At 41.4% G+C, this 11461-nt stretch overlaps 1 protein-coding gene across 2 annotated transcripts; it reads left to right on the top strand.

Moving 5' to 3' along the window:
* The first annotated feature begins 586 nt into the window (after positions 1-586).
* On the top strand, positions 587-7653 carry VMA21 (vacuolar ATPase assembly factor VMA21). Of its 2 annotated transcripts, none has more exons than XM_033137927.1 (3): positions 587-690; positions 4781-4890; positions 7116-7653. In XM_033137927.1, exons 1-3 carry the CDS (start codon positions 638-640, stop codon positions 7256-7258), a joined length of 306 nt encoding a protein of 101 aa, XP_032993818.1. In that variant the 5' UTR covers positions 587-637; the 3' UTR covers positions 7259-7653. The 2 variants fall into 2 exon arrangements, with proteins under 2 accessions (XP_032993818.1, XP_032993820.1); XM_033137929.1 differs by lacking the exon at positions 587-690 and adding an exon at positions 747-818.
* The last annotated feature ends 3808 nt before the right edge of the window (positions 7654-11461 follow it).

Genomic DNA, 11461 nt, shown 5'->3' with positions numbered 1-11461 from the left:
AAAAGCACAACTGAAACGAACAACCACACACACAAGGATTCTGGGCACTGTAATGCATTACCGGTAATTGCTGTTGAGAAATCTGTGAGGGACAAACTACATTTCCCAGAATCCTTTGAGGGAAGGAAGCGCACTTTGAAATATGAGGGGCAAACAACATTTCCCATAATACTTTGAGGAAGAGGATGGGCTTCGAACGCGTGCGCACGCAGCCTAGATTAGCCCACCCCTACCTCGATATTAAAGGATTCTTTAGGCGGGTCTGCTCCGAGTAGGACTAAAACCGGTTACATCCGCTTGTCGCCCCCAGTCCCTCACAGCCCTATTCACATCCGGAGAATCCGCAGGCTTTTCATTTATCGCTGTCTGCATTTCTACCTCTACCTCTGGTGCTCCCAAGAGGGCGCCCTGGGAGACGGTAAAGGCATTTCCTGAAACCCTGAGAGACAGTCTAGGCACCTCTCTCGCTCTCCTCCGGCGAGCCTTTTTTCCCGCCGTCACGTGACCGGCGGCCGCGGTGGAGGATGGGAAGGGAAGGCGTCAGCTGACCAGGATGGTCTTTGCGCGCGCAGCTTCTCCTGTTCCTTTCGTCGCTGCCGGAGAGGCGGGGGGGAAAGGGACTCATCCCTTCTCTGTCATGGAGCGCTACGACAAGGCCGCTCTGAACGCGCTCTCGCCTCCCGATCCCAGGTTATAAATTAAAACAGATAACATAAAATGGAGGGGGGGGAGGAAAGCGGGTGGGAATGGAGGGGGAAATTGCTGGGTGTGCCTACTCAGAGGTAAGCCCCGTTGGCTTCGATGGGGTTTACTCCCAGGTAAGTGAATGTAGGATTGTGGCCTTCGCTTGTTTGACGGGGTAGGGGACGTGCGTGTCTTTCCAGTGGCTGATGTGGAGGGGTGTTTGGGAGTTCCCTGCACGTCAAAATGAGGAAACGAAACAGAGACATAGGAAGCTGCCTTAATACTGAGCCAGGCCACTGGTCTATGTGGCTCAGGGTTACCGATTTATTTGCAAAAAAAAAAAGAAAAAGTTAAAGGGGTGGGTGGGTGGGTAGGATTTTCTTTTTGAAAACAACACCCAAAAGGCCGTTATTGCGGGGTGGGTAGGGGAAGCTCTCTTTGATTGCCTGGCGGAATAGCAGAGATTGGCACAAGAAGGCGCCTGCTGAATCTCTACCGGCGGCAGGGTGTTTCTTCAAATAACTGAAGGCTTGGTTTCTACACTGGCTGGCAACAGCTCTTTGGGGTTTCAGGTGTGGGGCCGCCTCAGCCCTATCTAGAGGTGTCAGGGATTGCTGCAGAGACCTCCTGTCAAGGGGAGAGGGATGGAGTGGAATGTTCTTTCATAAGAGTTGGGAGGGTCATCTCGTGCAACCCCCTGCAATGCAGGAATCTTTGTCCAATGTGGGGCTCAAACCCACAGCCCTGAGATTAAGAGTCTCATGCCCTACCAACTGAACTATTTGACTTAACCATGCTAGCTTTTTGGTGCAGCCCACAGGCATAAGTGGGGATAGTCACTAGCATTGATGGATTTAAAGGGTGATTTAGGCAAACCTGGAGGAAATATCTTCATCAGTAGCTACCTGATGATTGGCTGTATGGAACACCCATTTGGTGGAAAGCTGAGGTGATGAATTTAATAAATACATGAACATCCTGTAGAATTGGAGGCAGTAAGCTGCTGAATACCACAGTAGGGTGGGGGAACAGTGGGATAGGGTATTGTCTTCATTTTGGGCTAGTATGTGGTTTGGTTTTGGCAAGGTGTGTGTTGTACTTCAGTTTGATCATGCAGGTCTCTGGAAAGCGTGAGGAGGAGAAAAAGGGTTGGATTGAAAATTGTCCTGGTGGGGGTTGGATATGATAATCAAAAAACCAGAAGGGCTTTTTCAGAGTTATCTTTTAAATATGTTCATTACTGAAATTAAAATGATCAAAACACTGTTATTTAAAACAAAAACAACTGTTCCTGTTGCCACATGTAGTTTATGACAAAACAAAATTTCTCTTCAGTTTTGACCTTGACAACTGATCATGACTGGAATTCATATTACCTCTTATTCATGGTGGTAGTCTATAGCTCTTTAAACAATATATCTTACAGATATGGATATACTGGGCAAGGTCACCCAGTAAGTTTTGTAGCTGAGTTGATGTTTGAATCCAGATCTTTCCAGTTAAAGTCTGAAGCTCTAACCACACCATTCTGGCTCGTTACTGTTCAGACAAGTCAGCCCAGAGTACCTCTGTATATAAGCAGGAGGTGACCAGTATAAGCCAGTTTACATGATCTAAATGACTTGTTTTTGACATTCAGACTTGGCCATCACTTTATTTTGGTATAAACAACTAACTCAACAAAGCAAGCATTGACTAGTGGAAGCCCACATAAAAAGAAGCTGTGATTGGTGTATCAGATTGAATGTAAAATCTAACATAACAAACCAAATGCTGTATTTGCTTATGGAGCCTAAAATACTACTAAAATGTGCCTGCATTTGTGATTCACAGTAGCAGCTAACAAAATGCCAGTTTCCACTAGGGTGCAGTGTTGCATTATAGACTTTCCAATGCTGAAACAAAATTTTATTAAAACAGTATCTTTATTTTATCTTTTTCAATTATTTTTGGTTAACAAAGACTTCTATGGAACTTGGCCCTTTTGTGTCAGAATGCAAGTGGCTGAAAGCAAACAAAAATATAGAACAATGTTTCTGTACAGAGTCTCACTCCATTATACTGGTTCCAGTATAACTTATGAATGGTTAAAATGTATTGGATTTCTTACCAACCCTTCTCCATAAGGTCCCAAAGAGGACTACAACAATATAGAAACAAAAGATCAAAATATGTTAAAACAATATGCAATCAGAAGAAGAATTTAATGACCCCCCCCCCGCCCTTTAGCTGTTCTTATTTTATCTATAAGCCACTTGTAGTCCCTGTTGGGGGAAAAGGCAGAATATAAGTAAATAAATACAACAACAACAATAGGAGCCTACATGTCAAGAGGCCAGAGTAAAGAAATGCATCTTCAGTGTATGATGAAAGGTACCAAAGTGGGAACAGTATTCCACAGTTTAGGGGCTGCTGTGGAGAAAATCCTCTTCTAGGCTGCCATTCCCCACATTTCAAAAGGTGGTGGAAGTACCAAGATGGCTCCCTTTGCTGTTCTTAACAGCTGAGAGGGTATGTAGGTAAGGAGACTTTCATATATTTGGGTCCTAAGTCATTTAGGTATTTAAAGACTAAAGTGATAAATTGGATGCACACAATTCCCAGCCATTTGCGTCTTCCTGCAGATTTGGAAGCAAGCCCAGTTACTCCAGTATGCCTGTAAATCTATCATGCTTAAAATAAAGATGCTTAGTGTAAAATGCCACATAGGGTTGTACACAACTAAGTTTTACTCTGTGTAGAATCACTGAAATTAATGGACCTGTTAGTCATGTTCATTCATTTCAGTGGGTTTAACTCTGAGCAGGACCAGCACTGGATACAACCCATACTCATCTGCACTTGCAGGTTGGTTCCTCCATCAAATTCAGTGGAGATTCCTGTGTGGAAAAGAGAGGTGCTGGTATGTTTCTGCACACATGGATCTCTGTGCTGGGTCACCAGTTGTGCAGTTGTGTGAAATTGATTGTGAAATTCATCCTCACGGCAGCATCTGAAATAACACTTGCTTCTGTGAAAACATGCCGTTTAAAATGCAAGTGATCCATGTTTAAATTACATATTTTCCTTCCTCAATATGTATGCAGCTGGTATCTTATCCAGAGAGAGGTGTTTGATCACTTGTTAATCCATTGAGAGGTATTTGATTGCTTGTTAATTCTGGTTGTAATACTTGCCAGGAATGCAACTTTCACTTGATAGAAAACTTTAGTATTAGCATTAGAGTAAATGTGATCGTGTTTGTAGACTTTGAGAATTTTTAAATTCCTGTCAATACAGTCATTAAATTGAACAATATGCCATACACATCACATGCCATATGCATTGGTGCATTTTCATAGTGTCTGTCAAAAACAATAGCTTTAATTATTTCCCATAGACAGTATTAATTACCAGTAGTAGACTTGTTCAGCAGTTCTGATAAATGTGTGCAATTCCACAAGTAAATCCATCATTTATTGGTTGATTTCAGAACAAATAAAAGTAGGCTACAATCCTAAACCCTATCTAGCAGTGGCAGGGCTTCACAGAGCAGCCCTGCTACTCGTGTTTGTCAGGACAGCAGAAACAGGAAGATGCCCCTTCACTACAGCAGCAGCAAGGCTGGTACAGCAAAGAAGCCTGGATTGGGCCCATTACCATCATGTGAGGGCAGTGGGCCAACTAAGGATCCAGTGCTGCCTAGTCTGTTTCTGGGCGAGACTAATACAAATAGAGACCCAACTCTAAAGCAAAAACATCCTCATTTCTGCTGCAGCAGGATCCCCTGTCCACCCAAGGTGTGGTGGGGTCAAGAGATGCCTCATGGCACAGTACCAAGACATTGTATTATTACCTTCTTCTTAACATTCTGAGGTAAAGAACTTTACATATTGATTACTGCAGTATGAGCCTGCTTAGTTATTCATTTTCACTTGTCAGTTGTTACACTCCTAACATGCCTTTTCAGCAAACACTGTTTTGCCTCCTTTCTGTCTTAACTGTCTTCCTTGCACCTCACACATCCTACAAATGCCAGGTTAAATAAACATTGGACATTCCATATGTCGGGCCTGGCCTTGCTCAAGTTTCTCACACTGTGATTTGTTTCTTGCAGAAATGAAAGTTCATTAGCTTCGACCCTAAGAACGCTCCTGTTCTTCACAACTTTAATGATTATGTTACCCATTGGGCTGTATTTCTCATCAAAGGTATACGTATTTGAAGGTAATTTTCTTTATTACTACCTGCTTCTTTCTGTTATCTTTGCTTTTATCTTAAAAGTAAATCAATTATTTGGATTATTTTTAAAAATTACATATTGGTACGTGGTAAGCAGCATTTCTTTGGGTTTTGTATTCTCAGGATTTGAATAATAGCAACGAGCACTGACTATTTTGTTGAAGCATTTGCCAAGATGTTAAAAGTATCAAAACACTGAAGGAGGAGGCTTTTCTGTGTCATTCTAACTTGTGCAATGTAGAAATCGAATTATTGGTAAAACTTGTTTTGAAAACAATTTATGGCAGAGTCTCCCATAAAATTGTCTGCGACTTGTCTATGGATTTGTGGCTGAAGATGAAAGACAGGACATCCATTGTATTAAATATTCGTATTGATTTTTCTTTGTGTTTTTATTGCTCCTTTCATTTCTTATATTGTATTTTTCTTGTATTACTGTACAGTGTTAACAAAATATAAGAAATAAACAATAAAAATGCAATTAAAAGCATCTAGCACAGTGCATTACAATTGGGACTGTGGGCTGAAAAATCCCTAAGTGGCTTCTTATAGCTCAGTCGATAGAACCTGAGACTCTTAATCTTGGGATTGTGTGTTTGAGCTCCAAAGATTCCTTTATTGCATTGCAGGGGATTGGACTAGATGACCCTCAGGGTCACTTCCAACTCTACAATTCTATGATTCTGTGATCCTCAACAATGTTCCAGTGCTCCACAGGGGAGGAAGTTGGAAAACCACTTTTTTGGTGTTGTCTAGATATATATTTTGTGTTAGAGATAGAGCAGTGCTCCTCATAGAAACCAGAAGTTATCTGTTATCCTTTCAGTTAGAAAGTTGAGACAAGCAGAGCTCCTCCTAAATTACTATCCAATTTATTGGATGAAAAGGCAGTTGTCATTACATAGCTGAACAGAAGCAGCTTACAAATTTTCTCCATTCTCTGAGTCATCCTCTGGTTTAGACTCTGGAAATGGAAAAATGTACTCACAAAAATGTACCCAGAAATGTAACATTTGTTTTCTTGGAATATATGTGGTTTCTCTTATGTATGTTTTCCAAACAGCACTGCAAAATCTGTTCTCTACATTTTTTTATATATTATTTATATCCCACACCTTCAGTGCAAATACTCCCAATGTATATTAAAAACAATTTAACTGCAAGCAAAAACATTTTAACAAAACATGCATAACTTCACCCAAGGAGATTCCCTCTCTGCCTGGCTGGCGTAGTGCCATTGGCAGACTGCTGTTCCTTGGCACACGAATTATCGGGGGCTGCTTTTTCCCACGGCTGGTACCCACTGCTAAAGGTGCCCTGCCACTTAGCAGCAGCCCACAGGCACTTGGCCTGTGATCTTGCTGGTGTCAAAAACTTGTGTTCATTTTTTAAAAATTTATTGTAACCCATCTTGAATGTTCGGAGCATAAACACTCAAAATAAGGACGTGGCTGATATATTTGTGTATGTTTTGGTAGGGCTGCTAAGTTGTACCCTCTATCTCTTCCCAGTAATAATAATTTTAAAATGTGCATAACTTAACTTCAGAGCTTCTGTTTGCTGCTATTAATGGGCAGAAAAAGGTATTGAATATAACTGAGGTGGTGTGTGGCAGTCTTCACCAACCTGATGCCCTCCAGATGGTTTGGATTTAACTTGCATCAGCCAATGGGAGTTGTAGTCTAGAACACTTGGGGGCACCAAGTTGGTGAAGGCTGGTATGGAGTAAAGGAGTCCATTTTGTTTGCATATGTTGATCGTGGAAGAATGTCAATATACATGATTTACCACTCTGTGTGTTGCTTTCTTCATAAGTAAAACTTATCAAAACTAAAAACATCCTTGCATCACAGTCCTATGCATGTCTACTCAGAAGTAAGTTTCATTTTGTTCAGCAAGACTTACTCTCTTGTAAATGAGGATAGGATTCAAGACTCAAGCACTAATAATCTTCTCTAGGTTGCAGCTGTTGTTTGAAACATAGAAAACCCTCAAATCAAGGACATATTTATGACACTGGAAGGGTTTTATAGAAGCTGAGGGCCTTAAAAGGAAGACGTAGTTTTACTTTAGCCACTTCTGCCCTAATCATACAATCTTTTTATCATTTAAATAATTTGGTCACTAGAAAATATGAAGGCATTGGCTGATTATTTTTACTGGCTTCCTGTAAGTTTTAATGCTTCTTCCCACCCCCTTTGTTCTTTTAGGTACCTTTGGAATGTCAAGCAGAGACAGCTATTTTTATGCCGCAATAGTTGCTGTGGTAGCTGTTCACGTCGTGCTCGCTCTTTTTGTCTACGTGGCATGGAACGAAGGCTCACGGCAATGGCGGGAAGGAAAGCAGGACTAAAAGTCGCCGTTGCAGCGTGGCAGGCAAGGAGGGGATGTTTCCAGGTGGAGCGAAGCCCCAGAGTGTAAAGTCTAATAGTTGGTGTTTGAAATGGGACAAGATGGGGTTGCATCATTCCCCAGTTCCAGTAGCATTTTTAGTTTTTAAATTACAGCTCTGACTTCATGAGCCTCAAGACCTGGCAGAGTTGGGAAGACTAGAAGGGAGCCTTAACGGGAGTACCCTGGAATCAATTTTCACAATCTGTCTGCAGAGAGCTCCTGGGAAACATTTGCTTGCTTAGTAACCTGCCTAGAACTGCTTTGAAATGAACATCTAGATAATTCGTAAAGTTGAACATGAAGAATTTCAGAGCTTTGCCAACAGAGTCTGGATCAAAAATGGTTGAAGTTCTTTGAAATAGATTTTATTCCTGTGTCTTTTAGATTTGGGGGGGGGGGGGTCAGCTTCAGGAGCCTTGGCTGACAGTATGCTGGCCACACTTCATGGTTAACACAGGTGCTTGAAAAAGTGGCTCTGTATACAGTGGTGCCCCGCTAGACGAATGCCTCGCTAGACGAAAAACTCGCTAGACGAACGGCATTTGCTAGCGGAAGGCTGCCCCGCAAGACGAAAAAGTCAATGGGGCTGCCTCGCAAGACGAAAAAAAAAATTTTCCGGTGCGAAAACCTCCGCTCTGCATTGCCACTCGTAGAACGAATTATTTTCGTCTAGCGGGGCACCACTGTACTTTTTTATGGAGAAGGAAGGGTGCATTGAGTCCTGTCCAAGAGCTTGTAATTTCATTCCCCCTGTTAGCACATTTTTGCATGGTGGCTTTTAATGTAGGATACCTTTCCCCACAAAGTATAGAGTCTACCCTAATCTTGACTCTTAATTCAGTTACCCCCTTCCAAGGAATGCTTTTCCTCAACAGTGGAATGCTTTGCCTAATTTCCAAGAACTGTGGTAGAATTGCCACTGACAGCGTTACCATAGATTTCGGTAATAGCATTAGGCAGTCCTAAAAATATTTGTGCATTGTTTGTTGAGACCCAGGAATGTATCCATTTGTTAGTACTACTTGGAGTAGGGCTATTGAATTTAAAGGACATGATTAACTTATACTTGTTAATTTCAGTGGGTCTGCTCTGACTAAAACTTGAGTGGATACCACTCCCACAGTTTGTTTTAATAAATGTACCTGATTTGTGTTGCCCTCTCACAACTACTTTTAACTATCTTTAACATTTCATACTGTCACCTTTTCCATAATCTTGCCAGATGGTCATTGATGGCCATTGCTCTTCTTCTTCAACCTGTGTCTTTGTCGATAGATGAGTTTCTTAGTATAGCTACGAATGCATGTGTAATCATGGACAAATGCACAAATCTTTTGAACAAATTTCCACTTTTATTGATTAGACTGGTGGCAGCACTGCTCCAAAATCAGTTCTTGATTTCACTGGAACCTGCTACACAGGATTCAGTACACAAGCACAGCTGAAATGCACCAATGTACAGCTGGGAATTGTATCTGTTTCAGTAGTTAATGTGAAGTGCTGCTTAAGGACAAATTTTTCCTTAAGGTGAAATTAACTTCCACAACTTTCCTGAATCTTGAATATTTTATAATTACCCTTCCAAGGTTTTATATACTCTTTTTTTAAATCCTAACCTAAGAGATAAATCCTGGGATTGAAAATGTTTACAAATGAGAACCTCCTACTTGTGTTACTATAAAGCACTAGGAATATTTTAAAACGTAAGGATATAGAATAGTGACAGTGTCTTAAGGGAGTCTGTAAATAAGATGTATGTTTTTTAAAAGAGGAGGAATCTAATGTTGGGCTACATGCTGCTGGTTCATCTGAATTGCAAATTTATTTTGTGGTGCATTGTGTTGAAATTTCTCTTTCCTTCCCTTATCTATGGAATTGGTGTATTGTGAACCTTTTTAATAAAAAGTAAGCATATAGCATAAATTAATTGTGGACTCAAAAGTAAATGCAAAAAATGAAACGGTTCCTGTTGAATCATCCCTTGCTAGCCAGCATGTTTGCAAAGTAATATCTTACCTTCAGTTCTGTAGTTTTCCTGATTACTTTCTATACTGTACATTGACTCTTATGACACACTGGATAAGGATCCTTGGTGCATGCCTGCGTTAAGCCCCGTCCACCAGAATATGCTTCCTTCATGTGAGAAAATTTCATTCAGCATAGCCATGTTGTCAAGTTCCTAACATGTACTCAGCATGCTGTCTAGGACAATGAATGCTTTTCTCTTACAGTGAGTCTTACGTGGTTTTTCTTTTTTCAGTAATTGGCTCCTGTACAAAGATTTCTGCTTGCTGCTTGTCATTCTGTCCTGTTCCAACACACTCTTAATAATGTGGAATAGATAATATGGCATGATACGTGTTTGCTTATATGCTGGTTTCTTCTGATCTGCTTTATTAAATGTGTGTGTATGTGTTTGGGACGATGGAATGACAAGCAGCAAGGAGGTACACTTAGATGTTCTTGGAGGTATCCTTATATTGGAAACTGAAACTTTGAATCATATCAAAACAGTTGTTCTATATTATTTCATTCTTCAGAAGTCACAGGGAAGACCTTTTATTTAACACTGGAAGCTGCTTTGTTTCTACTTTTACAAGTAGTGTATTCTTGCAGATGAAGGAGCAGGAAGGGGATTTGCCTAAACTTTTAGCCAGCTTTCAGATGAGCTTGGAAGAACTGCAACCTTTTGCTTTAAAAATGTGCCTATTGCTGCCTACAGTATGTTATGATCTAGCAGTGGCTGTTGCTGACAGTGTTGGGCACTTACTGGGGTCCAGACGCAGTTCTTAAAGTACCTATTTCTGGGATACAATTACAAAACTCTTGAAACCAGAAGTGGTTCTTGGGTAGACAATGTGCTGTGTTCTTCCTCTGCTTAACCCACTCCAGTAATAAGCTTGAATGATGGCTCCTCTTGTTCTTTTTTTTGAAATAGGAAGTTTTACAACACATACTTTATCTGCTAGCTGGCAAAGGATGTAATGCATCTTTTAACACTTTGCTTGCTGCCACTAGACCAGGAATGCCATGCTTGTCTGTTAAAAGAGTCGCTCAAATGGAGGAAGAGGAATTAAGTGGAAAAGAAACACTTGAAGCTCAATTCCATTTTTAATACTTTACGCAGCAGTCTCTTATGTGTGACTAGACAGTCATAGCTCAGTGTTGGAGCATCTGCTTTGCATGCAGAAGGTCCCATGTTAAATCCCTGGCATCTCCTGGTAGGGCTGCGAGAGAACCCTGCCTGGAAGCTTGGAGAGCTGCTACCAGTTCAATACTACTCAGCTAAATGGGCCAAATTTATCACTTGGTATAAGGCAGATTCCTATATTCCTTCTTGCATGCTGAAGGTCCCAGGTTCAATGCCCAGCATCTCCGTGTAGGGCTGGGAAACAGTTGGTATGGACAGTACTGAGCTAGACAGACCAGTGGCCTGACTCTGTATCAAGCAGCTTTGTATGTTCACATCCTTTTTTTAGTCGTGCAAGCAACTTCCTCCATTGCATTTTGGCCTGAGGTGGTGAGAGCTCACCCACCTGTTCCCCCTACCAAAACATTTTCTGTAAAAATGCTGCCTTTTCTCTACCATTTTCTCTCTTCAATTATTATTTTTATTTATGTATTCATTTATGACTTGTTTATGTCTCTCCTATGGGCAAATATCTGTACAAAGCAGCTTAAAAGTAAAACAAAAGTTAAAAGTGCAGAATTTAAAGTGGTACATGTGAGGGATCCCACTCCCTCCCCTTTCCGATTCTTCCCCAACCGTGACTCTCCCTAAGTTTCACTGTCCACTAGGATGAATCCTTCAGTGGTTATATGGGAGTGTCTCTGGGGTACCTCAGTGCTTTACGTTCGAAACAACTCTTGCCAGCTTTGGGATCTCCCGCCCAGGGTTCCCCAACTACTGCAGCTTGCCTTCACTTTAGGCAACTGCCTGGCACCTTTGGCTTCCCTGCCCAGTCCTCTGTATGCCAGGAAAATAAGCCACCCGTTCCCTCTATCACAGGAAACCCTTAGTGCTTTTCCCCTCAGCCACACCTCTTGAGGCACTGACGCACTGCCACAGTCAGCGAACGTTTAAGCACTTTTAACTTTATTAAGGTAACTTGAAAACATGGATGTCTTGAGTTCTTACTGGTACAAATCTTCTTATATAATT

Source organism: Lacerta agilis, chromosome Z, assembly GCF_009819535.1.
Source record: "Lacerta agilis isolate rLacAgi1 chromosome Z, rLacAgi1.pri, whole genome shotgun sequence".
NCBI lineage: Eukaryota > Metazoa > Chordata > Lepidosauria > Squamata > Lacertidae > Lacerta > Lacerta agilis.
The sequence above is the reverse complement of the archived record's forward strand: the minus strand, read 5'-3'. Positions and strand labels throughout refer to the sequence as shown.

What these genes read in the sequence shown, in the direction of transcription:
- VMA21 (XM_033137927.1), top strand. Translation starts at nt 638, where the DNA reads ATGGAGCGCTACGACAAGGCCGCTCTGAACGCGCTCTCGCCTCCCGAT. An exon ending in CTCTCGCCTCCCGATCCCAG is followed by an intron (nt 691 to 4,780) that starts GTTATAAATTAA and finishes TGTTTCTTGCAG; the next exon opens with AAATGAAAGTTCATTAGCTT. An exon ending in AAAGGTATACGTATTTGAAG is followed by an intron (nt 4,891 to 7,115) that starts GTAATTTTCTTT and finishes TTGTTCTTTTAG; the next exon opens with GTACCTTTGGAATGTCAAGC.